General features: G+C 37.8%; 1 protein-coding gene across 11 annotated transcripts in view; it reads left to right on the top strand.

Annotated features, from left to right (window-relative positions):
- CASK (calcium/calmodulin dependent serine protein kinase) overlaps nt 1-21,600 on the top strand; it is a 395,225-nt gene that overhangs the window by 144,480 nt on the left and 229,145 nt on the right. For all 11 annotated transcript variants that reach the window (XM_027875619.1, XM_027875618.1, XM_027875615.1 and 8 more), the window contains one exon: nt 4,155-4,260. In XM_027875619.1, the coding sequence (XP_027731420.1) occupies nt 4,155-4,260 (106 nt within the window). The remainder of the gene's footprint in view (nt 1-4,154; nt 4,261-21,600) is intronic.

The raw sequence follows: 21,600 nt of genomic DNA, 5'->3' as shown, positions 1-21,600 counted from the left end.
GGGGGGTAATAATAATAATAATAATAATAATAATAATAATGATAGCACTTTAAGTTTTCCAAATAATTTTTACAAATATCTCATTTTATCCTTACAATAACCCTAGGTGAGGGTGTTGTGATAATATATATTATGATGTATAATACATATGATTATATACTAATATCTGTTATGTTTATAACAGATATTAGCATATAACATCATAATATAATTATAATAAAACAATTGTTTTAATAATTCTCATAAATTAAGTATAGTATAATACATTATTATATAATTATATATGCTCTTATTATCTTCATTTTACAGATAAGGAAACTGAGGTAGAGTTTAAGTGACTTCTTGGGGACTGAGATGACGTCTTCCTGACTTTAGGTTCATCATTGTATCCACTGTACAACTAGCTTCCTCTAATAACTTTGGAGAGAGCAACTTCACTTGAATAATGAAGTTGGAAGTAATACTGCAGAGAGTTAAGACATTGAGAGGAAAAGAAGTGGAGTCATTGATTGTAGATGTCTTTTTCAGAGTTTAGCCACAAAAGGGAAGAGAGAAGATGGATGGACCAAAAAAAGATTTTTTTTTTGAGGATGAGAGGAACATGAGCATGTTTCTAAGCAGCAAGGTGCTTGAAAATTAGTGAGGGAATTGGGATAATAAAAAGGGCAATGTTCTGGGGAAGAGGAGATAGAATGGGATCAAGGGTACATAGAGATAGATTTGCCTTGTCAGGGAGAAGGGCCATTTCTTCATGTGAGACAGGGGTAAAGGAGAAAGTGGTGAAAGACATCTGATTGATGTGAACTGAGGAGGAAGGGAGAAGGGAGCATATTCTTGGTGAAGAGCCTCGGTTTTTTCTATTAAATAGGCAAGATTCTCATCTAAGAGGGTAGGGGAAAGAGTAGCTGTGGGAGGTTTGAGGCGGAATGAAGAGGTTAGGAAAAGCCACTGTGGTGAATCTGATTGCAAACAGATAGGGAAGATGTAAAAGGATTGTCTTTTTGCAGTGAGGCCCAGTTGAGATTATGTGACATAAATTTGTAGTAGATCCAATCAGCGCTGTTTTGTGATTTTCTCCATGGTTATTCAGCAGCCTGTGAATAGGAGTAGAGGCAGTGGACATGAATAGACAGACACACCTAGACGTTTTATTGTACTTTTTACACATTCTTGTTTCTATGCAATATCTCTTATTTTCTTCCATAGAATCATAGATTGAGAGGTGGGAGAGATTTCAGAGATCATTTAGTCCAACCTCTTTGTTTTATGTATGAGGCTACTGAGTACCAGAGAAGTGAAGTGACTGGCCCAAAGTCTCACGTGCGCAATTCAAGGATTTGAACTGAGGTTTCTGCCTCTAGAGCCAGTGTTCCTTTCTCTTTTCCTTCTTGTATTCTTTAACGCTAGATTCTTTGCAGCAAGAGTTGCCACTCCAGCAGTGTTAAATTCAAATAGAAACTGGAGCCACTAATCCATATATAAAAGGATCTCTGTGTTTTAGTTTTGATGTAGTTTTGAAATGTAATGTTATCTATGTTTTATTGTATTTTTTTTGTTAAAAGATTTTCCAACTCTATTTTAATATGGTTCTTGCCGCTGGGGAGAGAGTTTGACGCCTTTGCCTTAGATGACTAGATGTACAACCCACTCATTTTACAAGTGAGGAAACTCGGGCCCTGAGAGCTTAATTGACTTTCCCAAGGTCACACAGGTATTGACAGTCCTTATTTAAGAAGTAGGCTATCAGGACATTCAAGTGGAGAGAAGAGACCATGTAGAAAGGGGCAGTGTTTGAAAGGAAATTAGTAGAATAAGAGATGAAAGGCTGCCACTAGAAATTAATCACTGTGTTCAGACTCCCCTAGTTTTACAAATAGGTGATTGGTCATTCACATAGTTTAAGTAGCTACCTGAAAATTACACCATAGTCCTAGAATGAAGAGCTGTTTGAAAATGGAATGGATGGCTGCCTTTGTGAGGTTGTGAATTCTCCCTCAAGGAAAGTTTTTGAGCTGAGTATCAGATCACTTGGTGGGGATGCTGCAGAGGTGGTAATTCCTGTATTAGATGGGATGGCAGACAAGTAGCCTCCAAGGTCCCTTCCAATTGTGAGATTACTTGAATCTATATTTAATATTTTTCATTTTTTTTCCTAAAACTTGTCTCTTAGTTCTAAAGGATATAGATTATAGAAATCCATAGAACAAATAAGAAACTCATATTAGCTAATAGCCTAGTTGGAATATAAACTGAGAGAACGATACATAACTAATTTTTCTACAGTATGTCCTTAGTGTTAGACCTGAGGGTCTTCCTGATTGTGCTAGCCACTTTGGAGCATCATTCTTGCTATGTAAAGGCTCTCTGTTAACAAATAATGAGAACCCACGTTGTACTTGTTTCTGTCCTAGGTTTTGGTCGTGCTACTACTTGGAATATAGTTATTTTATAGCCTTTTGTTTCAGACGACTGCAATTCCAATGTTGATTTTGCTTTTTCAGTGTTGATTTTGCTTTGTCATTCTTGCTTTTCTAAGAGCACAATATGGCTAGAATTGTGAATTTTTAAATAAGAAGGAAGACTAGACCAGAGGAGAAGAGAAATAAATTGTGTTCCACCCAAGCTCAGTGTAGGACTGTTTTCACTATCTTCTGACATAGCAAAAAATGAGAAAAGGCACTCAAGTTTAGTTACAACATTTTATGAGATGACCAACAACAAGATGTACATTAATTTTAAAATTAATTAGAATTAAGTCCCATTTTGTTTTGAAAACATTTAAGAGTCTTAGGCTAGAAGTGTCTGGAATTACTCTCATGTGTTAAAGAATGAAAATTGGAAACCACTTCTATAGTCAACCTAAACCTTAACTGAGTTTTACAAATGCAGTACAAAAGCAAAGGATAAATTACAGGATTAAATAAGGTGAAACCAAATAATGCCCTTTCTTTGGTTTCCTATAGCATTAGTAATCTGAAATGTATAATTTGATGCTTGGTTTTATGATGCTTTATTTTCTAGTATCTTGTATTTAAGATTTGTCTTTCCAGTAAAATGATAGGTTCCTCAAGGGCTTTATCTGTGGCTCCTAACACAGTACTTAATTCACAACTGATGCTTAACTAACCAGCAGGTATTTATTGGGTATCTAACAAACACTAGGGAAAGTCTAACTATTAGCCACAATAAAACTTGATTATAGTGTCTAGCAGCTTAGGATGACTTCCTTTGATTCTCACTTTTTAAGTTTAAAGGGGTGTGTGTGTGTGTGTGTGTGTGTGTGTGTGTGTGTGTGTGTGTACATTTACATGCATATATTCATACACACATACATTTATACATATATTTATACATGTATTCAACATCAGATCAAGAAACCTGACTCCATCGTTCAGCTGGTTTTAGCATCTGTGCCATCCATTCCAGGAGAATTTTTCCAGGAAGAAAGGAGAATGTCTTTATATCTTTATGTTGGTAGTCCTCTTATGGTCTGTGAAATTTTTTAAGATTCTATTTTTTAATCTATAAGATTTTTAATAGCATTAAAGATTTAATAGTACTAAATCGGGTGTCACTAAGCATCAGTAACATGAGAAGGTATCAAAATTATATAAGTAAAGGAGGTACTTTGAAAATCTTTAAAAAATTTATATTACTGCCAACTCTTGTTTTGCCTGATTTTGATTAGGTGCTATGCTTATTTTCCTTTCTGTTCAGACAGTTTTGGTAATTTTGTCATTCTTGGCATTAGGTAGGGAGGACAAGGAAAAGAAAGTGAAGTAATTTGGGCAAGATGTGTAGATTCTAGGACTGATACTTAACTAAGTAGCTGTAGGTTTTTCAAAAGTAAATGATATTTTGTTTGCATATTCAATCCATAATTCCCTTTTATATGATGTGAATATTCCAGAGTTAAGTATATGCTAACTGTAAATAGTCTGTGAATTTAAGGTGGTAGAAGGTATGAAAAGTATAGTTCTAAACATTTCAGAGGGGGAAACATTTCAGGTTGGGTTAAATAGCAGGTTTTTTAGGGGAGTTATTTAGTTAGAAAAATCTTCATGATGCCATAGAACACATCCATTTATTCATGAGTCACTTTGGGCCGCAGTTCATTTAAAACTAATGAAACTTTTTGTGTGTTTGTCTTATAGATCTGAAACGGGAAGCCAGTATCTGTCATATGCTGAAGCATCCACATATTGTGGAACTATTGGAGACATATAGCTCAGATGGAATGCTTTATATGGTTTTTGAATTGTAAGTGTATATGAATTTTAACTTTATTAATTTTTTTAAGATTTGGAGTGACTTTTGAGATAAAACTAAGAACTTGCCTCTTTAAATATAATAACAGAATTGAGAGTGCTTCTCTAATAATGTGAAACTGGAGTAACTGAAAAAAATAAGAACAGAAAAACAAAATATTGATCATTAATTGTTAAAAGTTTAAATTTGTGTACTTAATGAAAGGCTAAACCATGACATTCAAGCCCTCTTACAAAGGGCAGACATTATAATTATTGTGATTTAAAGTTTTCTCCAGGATCAATCATCTCTTAATTGCTAGATTCAATGCCCTTTTCTTAGTGCTTGTCCTTCTTGACCTTTCTGTACCTTTAACACTGCTAATAGTCCCCTTGCCCTGAGTATTCTTTCTTCTCTAGGTTTTTGTGACCCTATTCTATCTTCATCTTCCTCAGTTCCTTTTCAGTCTTATTTGCTTCCATGTTCTGATAACATATGTATTACAGGCCTCTATCCTGAAACCTTTGCTTTTTGCCCTCCATACTTCCAGTAACCTTGTCAGCTTCCATGAGCTCTGTTGTTATTTCTGTGTAGATGGCTGCTGTATCAACCCTTCAAAAGACATTTTAAACTTCCTACTAGGTACTAGATTCTGGAGATGCAGTGACAAAAAAAAGTGACAGATACTGCTCTCAAGAAAATTACATTCTGTCAAGAGAGACAATATGTACCTATGTATGTACATAATAAGTATATATGGAATAATCACAAAGTAAATACAAAGTAGTTTTGGACAGAGGGCATCTTTCTTCATCTCTCTTCTAAGCTGTAGTCCTGTACCACCAACTACCTCTTAGACATCTTGACTTGGACATCTTAAACTCAACATGTCTAAAACAGAATTCCTTTCCCCAGCCCCCAAATTCTCCCCTTCTCTTAACTGAACTATTTCTCTTGAGGGCACTGCCATCTGGTCTCCCAGATTCATAGCCTTGAGGTTATCCTCAGCCCTTTACTCTCCTGCTCTTATAACCAGATATTTGCTCATTCCTACCTACCTACCTACAGAAAATCTTACATTCAGTCCTCCTTTCCACTAAGTCAGCTGCCCCTCTAGTTAAAGTCTTTACCACCTTTACCTCAACTACTGCATTAGCCTCTTCATTGGTCTCCCTTCCTCTAGTCTTACCCCTCTTCAGTCCATCTTCCACTTAGTTGTCCAGTTGATATTCCTGAAACACAAACTTGACATTGCCACTTCCCTTCTCGGCAGGCTGATCTCCTTAGTAGGTTATCACAGTATTTCCCAGAGAGCCAGTGGCCTCCCCAGGTTGGCAGGCAGCCACCACTTGTAGTTTGCTTCTAGTTGTTGACCCCATGGTGAGCTTAGGAAACTTTAGAAGGGAAGATACTAGCAGCTACCTGATTCCCAGCTCTGGAAGGGTCTCCTTCTGAAAGTAACATTTGATTTTTAATTATTTTTATTCTGAACTTAATAAATACTAAATAAAATGGGCATTTCTATGCATAGAACAGAAGAAACAGATTATGTATGAAACCATGGTTCTGTTATGTGCAACTTGTTTTTCTTTTAATTATGTGATTACATAATAAATACAGCATATAGCATTAAAAGCTATCCTACTTGTTTGTGATTGTTTTAGCTGATGTTTTTTTTTTTTAAAGATGCTTCAAAGATCCTCTTTTCTTTCTTTCTACTTTCTTTTACGGGGGACAGGTATAACCCAACCCTTTCTCTTTCAATTCATCCTCCTATTGGAGTAAAGAGAAAAAGGAGAACCAAGCCCTTGTAAGAAATATGCATCGTGAAGCAAAACAAATTCCCAGTCCAGCAAATGTTTGTTGTATTCTGTACCTCTGCCAAGAGATAGATAGAATGTTTCATCATTAACCCTCTGTAGTCATGGAAGTAATTTAAATTTATTAAGTAAGGGAGTGATAGGATAAAAACTGCTTTTGGAAAAATTATTTCACCAGCCGATGTGGAAAATGGATTGGAGTGGTGAGATATTCGAGTCCAGGGAACCAAATAGGTAGTTTTAAGTAGAAAGTTGATGAGGACCTAAATTAGTTTCCTAAATTAGTAGCTGTGTGAGTCAAGAGAAGACAACATATATGCGAGATGTCTTGGAGATAGAAAAAATACCCAAGATTTGGCAACTGATTAGCTATGTTGGGTGAATACAAGTGAGGCGTAGAAGATGATATCAAAGTTGAGAACTTAGGTAATTGGAAGAATGATGGTGCACTGAACAATAAGAGGGGAATTCAAAAGAGAGGTAGTTTTAGGGGGAAATATGAGATGTTCTGTTTTAGACATCTTGAATTTGAGATGTGTAGGGAACATTTAGTTTTAAATATCCAATAAGCAGTTGATGATTCAAAAGTAGAACTTGGGAGAAAGACTAGGTTTGGCTCTGCATATCTAGAAGTCATCTATATAGAGATTATAACTGAATAGTTGGAAGCTAGTGAGTTCAACAAGAGAGAATAGAGAAGCAAAAAAGGGCTTGGAGTATCAACCTCCAAAGTACTAGGTGTGTTACGGTTAATGATCTAGCAAGTCAGAAAAGGAGGAGGAGAACCAAGAGAGGGAAATAGTAAAGGTAAGCAAGGAATATTCCCACTCACATAGTGGGACTAATAAGTTCAGCGGTGTGAGATAAGGTAGTACTGGAAAAGATGTCTAGGGATGCATTGTCATCTAGAGGTACTAGGACTTGGGGATTACAAGAAGCTGGGAGGATGTAGAAAGGAAGAGGTCTAAAATGAGAGGAATTTAGTTAAGATACATACCCCCCCCCCAAGAATTTCAGAGTACACAGTAGATTGGAGGGGGTAGGTCTGTAGTTAGACAGCCTAGTAAGAGTAAGGGGGTAGGAATGATGGTGCAGACAACTGGATTTGGAGAGAGGGAGCTCTATAGATATTGTGAGTTCACAGGGAGAGGCAGTGAGAGTATGTTAACCATTAGAGATTCCAGATAAAGTATCAATGGATTGGAGTATGTCCTGTGATGAATTCAGGTGATTAGAAGGTTCAGAGACTCCTGGTAATGAGGGGGATTCCCTTTAGGACTTGGCAGGAAATACGAGCAGGGCTCAATGGTTAGCCTTTCTTTACATCCTTGATGCTTAGCTTATTGCTAGGTATACAGGAAGCACTTCATATAATGCTTGTTACCTTGTGTTTCTGTGCCTCTAAAAGCCCAACTATGTGGTAAGAAATGGGTATATACTTGGGTCTCTGGAACCATGGACTCTCTCTAGCAGGAGAGTGATCAGGAGGTGGTATATCTCAGGGCATTAGGAAACCCAGGAGCCAAGCATAGAATAGGGAACAGATCCTGGTGGTATGGCATCCTAACAAGGAGATAGGAGAATGTGTCGTCCCAGAGGAGAACCTCACTTAGCAGCAAGTGTGAGCAGGGTTTGCCACTGTTATGTCCCTAGAGCCTGTGGGAGCCTCGTGAAGAAGAAGGAATTGGTTGTGTTTCTGGGTATCTCTTTGGACTTCAATTTACTCAATTGTAAAATGAGGGAATTGGACTAGATAACCATTAAAGTCCCTTTCATTTTTGATGTTGTTTCAATTTTGTGCTGGTCCATATTTTTGTTCTCAGAGAAAACTTGATTAGTATAATTGTTTAAGATATTATTAAGATATGATTACAGTTTAATGTAATATATTTGCAAGTAATTCTTATGAGTCATCGTTTTTTGGGGGCAAATTAAGGAAATTTTATACTTCATATTAAAATTTCATTGTGTTTGCTGTTTATGTAGCAGGTTAATTTTAGCTCCCATTTTGGGAGCAGGTGGCACATTTAGGATTTCATGTAACTAATTTTTTGAATGTTGTGTTTGCAGTAATTAAATTCTTGGGTTTTCATACACTAAGAATTCATTAAGGTTCAATTTTTACCAGGAAAATATTTTTATGTCAATCCAAATCACTTGAAATTACATTTTTAAAAAAGATATATGAATTGGTTAATGCTATATATTAGGGATGCTTTTCATAAATACTAATAATAAAGTATATCCTAGCAGAATTAGGTGACAAGAAACCAAGAAATGAGTCATTAGCTTAACTTAATAGTTCTGAAAAGTGTTCAGAAATGAAATAGTGTGTGGACAGCAGCGGCAGCTTCTAGAGCTCTTATCCCACAGATGGTAAAGGGGCCCAACAAGTGGTCAGAAGGAGATTACAGAGGCCCCTTTCCTGGCACTGGGCACAGGATTCTGTTGCATTACCCAGACACGGATCTTGGTCCCAATCCCTGGATGTGGAGGAGCATTTAGCACACCACAGCTTGTGACCACAGGAGAGTGGGGATCCTAGTCACAGTTCCAGGGCAGAAAAGAATGCTTGTGGTCATTCACAGTCGAGAACACAGGCCAGCAGAGTTGCTAGCTCTGAAAACAATTGTACAGAAAACCTGAAGCTTGGGATAGTGCCGCTTCAACCCCAGGAACAGAGCCCAACTTTAATAATATAAAGTTAAAAGTCAAGAAATAGCCTAGAAAAATGAGCAAACAACAAAAATAGATCTTAACCATAGAAAGTTACTATGATGACATGGAAGATGAAAACACAAACTCAGAAGAGGACAAGAAATTCAAAACTACTATATCCAAAGCCTCAAAAGTGTAAATTGACTTCAGGCCCCCAAAGAATTCCTGGAAGAACTCAAAAGGGATATTTTCAAAATCAAATAAGAGAGGTGGAGGAAAAAAATGGGGCAAGAAATGAGTGATACAAGAAAATCATGAAAAAAGAGTTAATAGCTTGGTAAAGGAGGTGCCCACACACACACACACACACACACACAAAACCACTGAAGAAAATAACACCTTAAAAAACAGAATCGGCCAAATGGTAAAAGAGACACAAAATTCTGATGAAGAAAAGAACACTTTAAAAAGTGGAATTGGCCAAATGGAAAAAAAGATATATAAAAATTTGCGTAAGAGAATTGGCCACATGGAAAAAAGATGTACAAAAATTCACTGAAGAGAAAAATACTCCTTAAAAACAAAAATGGAAAAGGAGATAAAATCTCACTGAAGAAAATAATTCCTTAAAAAATAGAATTGGGCAAATGGAAGCTAATGACACCATGAGTCATCAAGAAACAATAAAAAAAAAACTAAAGAATTAACTCGTTGGAAAAAAAAAAACAGCTTGAAAAATAAATTCAAGAGAGATTATTTAAGAATGCTTAGACTGCTTGAAAGCCATGCTAAAAAACAAACAAACAAAAAGAAAAAACCCCAAAACCCTAGGTATCATCTTCCAAGAAATTTTCAAGGAAACCCCCCCCCCCCCGATATTCTAGAACCAAAGGGGAAAACAGAAATTGAAAGAATCCACCAGTCACCTTCTGAAAGAGATTCCAAAATGAAAACTCCCAGGAATATTATAGACAAATTCTAGAACTCCCAGGTCAAGGAGAAAATGCTACAAGCAGCCAGAAAGGAACAATTTAAATATCATGAAGCCATAGTCAAGATAACACAATTTTAGCAGCGTCTACATTCAAGATCTGAGGGCTTGGAATATAATATTCTGGAGGGCAAAGGAGCAACCAAAAATCATCTACTTAGCAAAATTGAGTATAATCCTTCAGAGGGGAAAAATGGATATTCGGTGAAACAGAGGACTTTCAAGCATCCCTGATGAAAAGACCAGAGCTAAATAGAAAATTTGACTTTCAGATACAAGACTCAAGAGAAGTATAAAAACGTAAACAGGAGAGAGAAATCCAAAGTCATCTATTTATTTATTTATTTATCTATCTATCTATCTATCTATCTATCTATCTATCTATTTATTTATTTATTTTAAAGCAATTGGGATTAAGTGATTTGTCCAGGGTCACACAGCTAGTAAGTGTCAAGTTTCTGAGGCCGAATTTGAACTCAGGTCCTCCTGAGTACAGGGCTGGTGCTCTATCCACTGCGCCACCTAGCTGCCCACCTAAGTTATTGAATAAGGTTAAACTGTTTACATTCCTACATGGGAAGGTGATACATCCTAACAGCTTTTATCATTATTAGGGCAGTTAGAAGAAATATACATAGACAGAGGGCACAGTGTGAGTTGAGTATAATTTTTTTTTATTTTATTTTTTTTAACTAAGGGATAAGAAAGAGGAATACACTGTGAGAAGGAGAAATGGAGAGTAGAATGGGGTAAATTATCTCACATAAAAGAGGCACAAAAGAGCTGTTACAGTGTAGAGGAAGATGAGGAAGATAGGTGGGAGAACTTGAACCTTACTCTTATTGGAATTGGCTCAAAGAGGGAGTAATATACACACTCAGTTGGGTATAGAAATGTATTTATTATCCTACAGGAACATAGGAGGGGAAGATGATAAGAGAGGGGCTAATAGAAGGGAGGGTAGATTGGGGAAGGCAGAGATCAGAAACACTTTTGAGGATGAACAAGGTGAAAGGAGAAAGAGAGTAGGCTAAACAGGGGGAAATAGAATGGAGGGAAATACAGTTAGTAATCATAACTGTGAAAAAGATTTTCCAGTAAGTTTCTCTGATAAAGGCCTAATTTCTCAAATATATAGAGAAATGAATCAAATTTATGAGAGCAGGTCATTTTCCTCAATCAATAAATAGTCAAAGGATATGAATAGTCAGTTTTCAGATAATGTAATCAAAGCTATCTATGCCATATGGGGAAAAATGCTTTAAATCACTGTTGATTAGAGAAATGCAAATTAAAACAACTCTGAGATACCACTCCACACCTGTGAGATTGGCTAATATGAAAAGGAAAGTGACCAATGTCAGAGGGCATATGGGGAAATTGAAACATAATACTGTTGCTGTAGATGTTAAGTGATTCAGCCATTCTAGAGAGCACTTTGTAACTGCCCAAAGGGCTTTAAAACTTCATACCCTTTGACCCAGCAACACCACCACTAGGTATTTATACCAAAGAGTTAAAAAACAAAAAGGAAAAGAACCTGTGTGTACACAAATATTTATAGCAACTCTCTTCGTGGTGGAAAAGAATTGGAAATCGAAGGGATGCCCATCAATTGGGGAATGGCAGAACGAGTTGTGGTATGTGATTGTGATGGAGTATTATTGTGCCTTAAAAAATTACAAGCAGGATGCTCTCAGAAAAACTTGGAAAGACTTGCATGAACTAATGCAAAGTGAAATGAATGGAACCAGGGGAGCATTATACATAGTAACAGCAATATTGTGTGATGATCAGCTAAAAGTGATTTAGCTGTTCTCAGCAATACAGTGATCCAAGACAATCCTGAAAGACTTATGATGAAAATGCTATCCATTTCCAGAGGAAAAACTGATAAAAGTCTGAATGTAGATTAAAGCTTATTTTTAAACTTTATTTTTCTTTTCTATTTTTTGGGGGTAGTTGTCTGTATTTTCTTTCACAACATAACTAATATGAAAATATGTTTTGTGAGATTGCACATATATAACCTGTATCAAATTGTTGCCTTCTCAGTTAGTGGGGAGGGGAGAGAGGAAGAGAGAGAATTTGGAACTCATAATTTAAAAAAAAAAAACTTGTTAAAATTGTTCTTACATGTAATTGGGAAAAAATACAATAATTTTTTTAAAGTAAATGAAATAGTGTGGTAAATACATTGTTTTGCCATTGTTGTGCCATTTGGACTTTCTTTGATAGTTGACTTTGTCCCATAAATAGTTATGAAAAAGCATGGAAAAAATCTGAACAGCACAAATTTCCAAATAAAGTGGAAAGTGATACTAACCCGAGTTTTCATACTTCAGTTTGTATGTACTTCCACCTACTGGTTAGGTGAAAGAGTGTTTGAAACAGATGTCCTAGTATAAGAGAATGCTTTTTACATGCACATGTGCGCTCTCTCTCTCTCTCTCTCTCTCTCTCTCTCTCTCTCTCTCTCTCTCTCTCTCTCAAAACTTTATTCAGGGATCAACAGTCAAGTAATCACTTGCATATGGTTAGGATCACCTCCTTATCCTTTTTTTTTCTTCCAGCCAAAGACTAGATTTTTTAGAACATTTGTCATATTGGGCAGACTCTTAAGGAATCTGAGCAGTGGCTAGATTTTAAGAATCTGAGCATTTGGCTAGATTATAAGAATCTGAGCACCTTAATGGAGACAAGATGGACCTTATATACAAAAAGACTGTCAGAGGGATGTAGGAGTGGCCTAGCAGCCTGCTGGGACTGTGAGGTAATAGAATGCCTTGGCCGGGGAGGGGAAAATGGAGCCTAGCTAGGATTAAGGGTGGAAAGTGGCCTGGGGGCCATAGGGAGGTAAAATGGTAAGGCTATGGAGGGCTAGACTAGGTTAAAGGTAATAGAGAATTGGGAGATTAGGTGTAGCCACAATGAAAGGCCAGTTAATGGGATTATAGCCTCAGGCAAAGGCCAGGGATTTGGCCCTGTGAGAAAGTCCAGGGTTTTTCCTTTCTGGGGTCTAGATCCCATCCTCATCATTCCCCCCTTAAACAAGTGGGACCCAAATTCTTTTGGGGTAAGGGGTGAAGGTCTCAGCTTCCGAAACTGCTTTCTGCTGGCAAGGGGCATAGAGCTATCCCTGCCTCGAGGGGGTCCCAAAGAGGAAGTTGACTGGAACCAAGCACAGGCTGCATCCAGGGAACAATGGGGGGACATTGTCTGGTACCCGCTGTTCACTTCCAACTGTAGGTAAATGGCCTGTAGTCTGGAAGACAAAAATCTGACAGAAAAGACTGCAGGATAAAACATCCTTAACTCTGTTTGGATTCAGATAATTCAGTTTTCGAGCCATGCTGTATCAAATCCACCTCATAGCCAGACTCAGGGTAACATTCCTTTTCAAGGGACCATAATGGGAAACTGAACCAGGAGGATCCCATCTTAGACTGAGGCTAAAATTGCCCTCTCAGCTTTTCCCACCAGTATCACATTCTCTGAGTAGCTTGTGGCATTTCTCTCAGGTGGTGGATATTGATTATCAATGGATTATTGTGATCCATCAGACAACTGAAAATAAAATCCTATGAGCTTTTATGTCACACTGCAAGTTTCACTAATCACAGTTTAGGAAACACTTTTCCAGGATTTACATCTCAAACTTAAATCTGTCCTGATGTAAAAAAACCAATAGTTAGAGATTATTTCTATATACTTGCAAATTCTCAGCAAGACAAAACCCAGACAAGCTTTTTGGCAAGTTTACACATTAAAATAATAACCAACAATAGCCAGATTATTTTAGTGGTAACCAAATTATGAAAAGTTGCTTGACATAACTGATACAAAAAGTTCACCAATTTGAAACTTGAAACAAACCCATTACCAATCAGGTGACTTTAATTTTGTTAAATGCATTTCCAGATTACAATACACAGAGAATCAGCATTTCATTAACAGTTAAAACTATAACTTTAAAAGAGTGTGCTTACCCAAGTTCAGAGGCTAGCTTCATTACCTTGAGCAGGATGTGCTGAACCTGGGTGATGCTTGCAGGCAAAGGTTGCCCCAGGGCCCAAGGCCATTGCTAGTGGGGCCCATGCTGTAGCTGCTGCCCTTCCCCCCTCCTTATTTTCCCTAAGTGGGTGAGGGTGAAATCAAAGGTAAGGGGGAAGGGTGAAACTCTCCTCTCCTACGAGAGGGGTTAACAGACCATCTTGACTCAAGGGAAGAGAGTGGGAGAAGGGAGTGACCAGGGTTGTTTCAAAACTCCTTAATGACTGACCACAAAACTTCCAGAATCTGCCAAGATGTTTTTAGCTGTTCTAACTTTTCCCTGTAGCCTCCATGGAGGAGGGTTCAGGGATGTAGAGGGAAGGGAGTAAGTAAGCCTCAGGGAACCAAAAAGCATCTGCAGTGTTCCCAGTTCCCTAGCACCAAGAGAATTGACAGAATTGGATATACACTTCTGGATAGGGTGTCTGTCCTTGACCTCTATGCTGCGAAAGTTGTACCCAGGCCCATGTCCTTGAACACAACCAGTAGACTGAGAGCCTGAGAGCATCAGGCCAAGTGCGACACAGCCTCGTAAGTGTCTGCCCGAAAAGCACCTCCAAGCCTTGGTGCTTGGAGAGCGACCCCACTGCAAAGCAAGAGAGGGGCGGGGAAAGGCTTTACATATCTTCCAGTCTTGGCTGGAGAAGAACTTGGGGTTAGGCAGTTTCCCTGTACTGGCCACCAAAATGTTGAGGTTTAGGGGAGCTGGGACCCCAAAATCACAATAAGCGGGTCCTGCCCAAAAGAATTTGACCCAAGCCTTCTTTCAGCCAAAGACAAGGTTTATTAGAATACTTGTCATATTGGGCAGACTCTTAAGGAAGCTGAGCATTGGCTAGATTTAAAAAATCTGAGCCTCACCTCCTTATTCTTCAGGATTACTTTGAAGGAAGAAATGAGGGATAGAGAAAAATAGTTGAAATTTAGATTGGTCAGTTTTGCTATATGATTGAAATTCTGAAAAAGAGTTAGAGGAAAAGGTTGAAACTCTTAGTCCAGATGTGAAATTTGGATTTTGATATGTTTTCTTATGTACTGTCCTTTCTCCTTTGAGTATAGAGTATCAACAATTGATCATATTTCTGTTTTTTATTCATACTAATGAGAGGCAGTTGAGGAGTAGTAAAACGTTTATTATTGATAAGCAAAGTAGACCTTTGAGGTCTTCTAATCCAACTCTCTAATTTTACAGATGAGAAAATAGGCTCCTCAAGTAAAGTGGTTGAGATATTAAGTGACCTGGCCAAACTTACGTAATAAGTAGAATAACAAAAATGATATCAAATCTAATATTCTTTCTTTTAGGTTTTATTAATGTTCTCTTTAAAAATTATTGATTTATTTTGACTTTTTTTTTTAATTTTGAGCTCAAAATGCTCTCCCTCCCTCCCCGCCACTCCCGATGAGAAGGCAAGCAATATATCTGTTATACATGTGAAATTAGGCAAAATCCTATTTCCATATTAGCCATGTTTTTTAAAAAAGCAATAAAAATAAAGTGATAAAATTATTCTTCAGTTTTTACTCAGAATTCATCAGTTCTCTCTCTTAGGAGGTAGATAGTAATTTTTCGTATGGAAATTTTTTTGGAATTGTCTTAGATCATTGTATTGACCAGAGTAGCTAAGTCTTTCACAGTTGATCATTATCATAACATTGCTGTTACTATACACAGTGATCCCCCAATTCTTCTCACTTCACTTTGCATCATATAGATCTTGGTATGCTTTTTCTGATGCCACTCTCATCATTTCTTATAACACAGTAGTAGTCCATCACAATCACACGCCACAACTTCTTCAGCCATTTCCCAGTTGATGAACATCCCCTCAATTTCCAATTTTTTTTTTTGCCACCACAGAAAGAGGTGCTATAAATATTTTTGTACATATAGATCCTTTCCTTTTTACTTTTCCTTTTCTCTCTTTGGGATAAGGACTAGTGATGGTATTGATGGGTGAAAGAGTGTGAATAGTTTTATAGGCCTTTGGACATAGTTCCAAATTGTTCTCTAGAATGGTTGGACCAGTTCACAACTCTACCACAATTTATCAGCATACCTATTTTTCCCTCATCCTCTCCAGCATTTATCAATCTCTTTACCAAGCTGTTAATTTTCTTTTTATAATTTTCTTGCATCATTCTCATTTCTTTTCCCAATTTTTCCTCTACTACTCTTATTTCTTTATTTACCTCTTCTAGGAATTCTTGATGGGCTTGGGTTCAATTAGTATTTTCTTTGAGGCTTTGGTTGTTGGGGTTTTCACATTGTTGTCTTCTTCTAAGTTTGACTTAGTCTTCCCTGCCACCTTAGTAGCTTTTTATGGTTAAGTTCTTTTTTTGTTGTTTGCTCATTTTTCCATCCTATTTCTCGACTTTGAACTTTATGTTAAAGTTTGGTTCTGCTCACCTTGGAATGGAGAGGCGGTATCCTAAACTTAAAGTTTTTTGGTGCTGCTCTTGCTTTCAGAGCTAGTCTGGAAGTTTTTGGTGCTTCCAAGTTGGTGTGATCCGGGGAGAGGTATGGTCACTGCTCTCCTGGTTTTTGCTCTGCTCTTTACCCAGGAAGGGTGCTCTTGCTCCCCTGCAGCCTCAAGTGCTAGCACTCCTCTACTCTGGAATTGCAACCCAGAACTGCTTATTGGCAATAGAGTTGCCAATCAGCATGAGCTGCACCCAGTGCAGCAAAGGGTCCCCAGTAATCTCTTTCTGATCTATTACCTGAACACCTTACTGTCTCTGGGCTGAGAATTCCCGGAGTGGGTCTTGGCTGGCCTCCAGCCTGGTGCCACAGACCTGTCCTACCAACCTCCTGAGTTGTCTTAGCCTGGAAAAAATATTTCACTCTGATCTTTTGTTGACTCTACCACTCCAAAATTTGATTTGAGAAGTTATTTTCAAGTTGTTCAGAGGGGAATGTCAGGAGAGTTCAGTTGGGCCTAGAGTCAGTAAGACCTGAATTCAAATCCAGCCTTAGACATTAGCTGCACAACCCTGGGTGCGAGTCACCTCTGTCTTCTTCATGGGGTACTATACCCTGTTCTGGAAACATTCTTAATGGCTCCTCTATTATTGGTTTGTTTTCGTGGTTTTAACTCAATGGGTTTCTTTCACTTTCTGGATATTTTACCCTCTTTTGATGGTATTTAGAGGTATCTTTGCTTACTTGACCTGTTTTTGGTATTTATTTACACATGCTGAGGTGTTTGTTTGCTTTGGTAGGTAAGCATCGAATGCCTTTTTTTTGAAGTATTTGCCTCAGATTCTCCAGGTACTTCATCCAGGGTTTCATCTTGAGCTCCTTTGTTCTTTGCAGTACATTATTGCATTCCCTTCCTGGTTTCTGGTAGATTTAGAATAATTTTGTTATTTTAATTTCCTGTTATTTTTGAAGATCTTTCTTCTGGTCATGTGCAGAATTTGTTGTTTTGTCACTATACAATTTCACCAAAATATGTAAAATTTAATTACAATATATCTTAGAGTTTGCAGTTTAGGATTTTTGTTCTTGTTTTTGTTTTCCTGGAGGCAATCTGTAGTATTTTTGTTTTTTTTATTAGTACTTTGCTATATTGAAAAATTCTAGGCATTTTTCTTGTGTATTTTGCATGTTTAAGTTTTGTTCACTTGTGTTCTTTGGAATGATCTACAATCTTTAAGTTCTCTCTGTACATTCTGCCTTAAGATTAGTAGATTTTGCTGATTTGCAGATTGCACGTTCTTTTAATGCTGCTGCATTTTGTCACTTTTTTCTAGTTATCCTTTGCTTCGGCGTATATGTTCTCACTCAGTTGTTCTATCTTTCACTTCTTTGGAGAGACTTGCCATCATGGATTTGAGTTTTTCTATTCTACCAATTATTTGTGCTGTGTGTGTAGGCTTTGAGTTCTGCTTTCATGATTCCCATTGCCTCACCAGAGGCAGCTGATTTTGCAGTAGACAGAGTGCTGGGCCTGGAGTCAGGTAGATCTGAGTTCAAATACAGTTTTGTAACCCTGGGTGCAAGTCATTTATCTTATGACTGCTTCAGTTTCCTCAGGGTAAAATTGCAGTAATTGCACCTACCTCAAAGGGTACCTCACAACTTGTTGTTCAGTCGTATCCAACTTGTCATGACCCCATGGACCATAACATATCAATACTGTCCATGGATTTTCTTTGCAAAGATACAGGCGTGGTTTGCCATTTTCTTCTTCAGTGGATAAAGGCAAACAGGTTAGATGACTTACCCAGGGTAACATAGCTAGTAAGTGTCTCACGCTGGGTTTGAACTCAGGTCTTCCTGACTCCAGGCCCAGCTGTCTGTTCACTGAGCCACCAACCTGCCTCACAACAATGAAGATCAAATAAGGTAATTTTTAATTATCTTATTATAAGTAAGAATCAGTACAGTATTGGGCACTATATAAATGCTTATTCCTTTCTCTTCCTTCCCTTATTGCTCTTTTGAACTATTTGGGAACATTCTGCTGTGGTTCCATGATCTCTTGGGAATCCACAGGGTTAATGAAATTTCAGAGAGGTAAATGAGAAACTCTGACACAAGTTGAAATTTGGATGATTAACATGGCACATTGTTATACACAGATTAAGCTTTTGTGCAGGCTTTAGAATTGTCTCTCCTTTGAATAGTCAAAATTCATATCACAGAACATCCCATCCCACCACAGATCCACATATGAAGACTGCATTCAGAGATCTGAAAGAAAATGTTTACGAAAGGGAACAAATATTCTTTTTTTAAATTAATTTATTTTTAGTTTTCAATATTCACTTCCATAAGCTTTTGAGTTTTAAATTTTCTCTGCCTCCCTCCCCAAGACAACATGCAATTTGATACAGGCTTTACGTATACATTCCTATTAAACATTTTCACATTAGTCATGTTGCGAAGAAGAATCAGAACGAATAGGAGGAACCACAATGAAGAAGAAACAAAAGAAAACCAAAGGAAAAAAAGCGCAAATCGTATGCTTCGATCTGCATTCAAACGCCATAGTTCTTTCTCTGGATGTGGATAGCATTTTCCATCATGAGACTTTTGGAGATGTCTTAGATCCTTGAATTGCTGAGAAGGGCTAAGTCTGTCAAAGTTAATCATCCTACAGCGTGGCTGTTACTGTGTACAGTGTTCTCCCGGTTCTGCTCACTTCACTCAGCATCAGTCCATACAAGTCTTTCCAGGTTTTTCTGAAGTGTGCTTGCTCATCATTTCTTATAGCACAATAGTATTTCATTATATTTACATACCACAACTTGTTCAGCCATTTTCCAGCTGATGGACATTCCCTCAATTTCCAATTCTTTGCCACCACAAAAAGAGCCACTCTAAATGTTTTTGTACATGTGGGTCCTTTTCCCATTTGTATGATCTCTTTAGCACTAGAAGTGCTATTTCTGGGTCAAAGGTATGCACAATTTTATAGCCCTTTAGACATAGTTCTAAATGGCTCTCCAGAATGTTGGATCAGGAGAACAATATTCTTAAAAGAAGAATACATTTGTACACTATATAAAAGCAAGCAATCCAAAATATGAGATATAGTAGAGTGTTTGTACTGAGTCAAGGACATGGATTTGGTTCCTGCTGTATCTTTTGCTGTCCTGTGAACTTTTAACAAGTCATAACCAGAGTCTCACCTGTATGATAAAGGGCAGGTATCTTTGAGTGTTGTAAGAACCAAATAATTTACCTCATTTGTGCATGGAGCTGGATTCTAACACACAGTGTGAAATGGAAAGAACCCTTTCTATTAAAAGTATTTTACGAAGGGGCTGCAGCATCTTGTGTAGTGGTGGTTACTTCTTGAATACATGGTAATTCTATACACATGGACTTCTGTTTGCATATTCCCAAATTACAAAGAAAGCTCAATTACAGAGGGTATCCTCCCCCAAAAAAAGCCTCTTCTATCTCTTGGTAACTTCATCTTTGACTTTCACCCAGCAGTACCACTTCTAGTCTTTATCCCAAAGAGATAAAAGGAAAATTGGGTTTAATTATCATCTGTATGTCAGTGACTTCCAGGTCTGTTTATCTAGCCAGTTTCTCTCCAGACCTAATTTCAATCCAGCCCTCATAGTCATTGAGGAGCAAAATCATTATAGAGAGGAAATAAGCGTCCTTCATCACCACCAGCAACAGTTGCTGACCAACTACCATAAAGTCAGGACCCCTGGGGATGACAACATCTTCCAAACCACCAATCCTGCTTCCAGCCCAAGCAGCCATCATCCTAAGAAGCAACCCCAGGGGGAGATACAGACTGGCTGCTCTTGTAGGTGCTACAGTCACAGCTACTGAAGACCCAGAAACTTCTTGTCCACCAGGTCCTTGGCACTGTCAAATGGTTCAGCATCAAAAGCTGATAGGATTTTATTTGTGTAAATGATATTGAGAATGATAATTGCCATTTGCTTTGCTTCTGGACTATAAGTGCCATGGGAATTTTCTGTTTGACTTGTAGTTGAAACCTTCATATATGTTATCTTGCCCAAAAGAGTGTGAGCTCTTTGGAAGCAGAGACTCTTTTATTTTTCCATGTGCTTTGGAGATAATAAATATTTATTCATTCATTCTTCATTTATTTGTGGTCCCCAAGTGCCTCGGTTCTAAACCGGAACCTGAATCAATCAACCAGCCAGAATTACCATTCTCTAGAATACCTTAAAATCATTCCACAAAATCCCCTTTAACAGGAAACTAGGCATAACTGTGGTGAAATTGCTTTCCTCATTCCTTTCCCTTCATGCCTCTTGTCTGTGTGAATCCCCTCAGAGACAGATTGAGAAGGGCCAGGAGAAATTAGGGCTAGGTGGAGTTTGGTGGTCTTTGCACTACTTCCTCTTAGAAGCCAAATTGCTGTATTTCCATACTAGTATTTTCCTCATTCTAAGCTCACTTCTCAAAAAGTTTCAGCTCAGTCTATTGGACAATTTCCTTGTGAGAATGTTTATTATTTTTTAATAGAATTGGTGGGAAAATGAGACGATTTATAATTTACCTCATTGCCGGCTTTCTTATGATACTTTATTTCTGTAAAACGAATTGCATCCCCCTCCCCCGCCGATTAACCTGCAGATGACTTAAAACCTGTATCCTTACTGTGAAATGAAAACTTAGAAAAGTCTTTATCAGTAAACATGTAGTACAAGGGAAAAAAATAGCTTATGCAGTGCACACTGATAGCAAGTTATTGCTAGCCTAAGACTAGAATTGAATCACTTCACTTGCTTCCATTTTTTTTCCCCCATTATGCCTTTTGTCTTCATTCAGAATATACTATTTCCAATGAAGTAGTCCCCAGCAGAGATTCCTTCTCCAGCTGCCCCCTATTCAAGGCAGAAAGGTTCACATCCTTCTTGTTCCTTACTGTTAACTTCTAGACCACTTTTCTACCACCCTCTCTAAACAATTTTTCCTCTTTTAAAGCCCAGGCGCTCCATTTATATACTATCATCTTCTTCATTCTGGTCTCCATCAACCGTCAGTCTCCCAGAGGATCTGCTACCTTTGTCAGTGACTTCAGCTACTGGCGTGTAGTTGTCCTTCCTATCCCATTGCCTGTCATAATCTTCAGTGAATTTAACATCTTAAATTTAGAAAGCATGGTGTAAATGAAAGCTCAGATCAAGCAGGTGGGCAGGGAAGGGACACTGCTGATCTGGGAGAGGAACAGAAGGATGTTCACGTTTGTTTACATGTTGTCTTCTCCATTAGAATGTCTCCTCTTTTTTTTTTTATTTTAACCATTTCCTTTATTCTTGTATCCGTCATTGACAGGTCTCCCAGAAGCACTGCCACTTTCATCATCGCCTTCAGCTACTATA

This window comes from Vombatus ursinus, unplaced genomic scaffold (genome assembly GCF_900497805.2).
Source record: "Vombatus ursinus unplaced genomic scaffold, bare-nosed wombat genome assembly UNPS02014809.1, whole genome shotgun sequence".
Lineage (NCBI taxonomy): Eukaryota > Metazoa > Chordata > Mammalia > Diprotodontia > Vombatidae > Vombatus > Vombatus ursinus.
The sequence above is the reverse complement of the archived record's forward strand: the minus strand, read 5'-3'. Positions and strand labels throughout refer to the sequence as shown.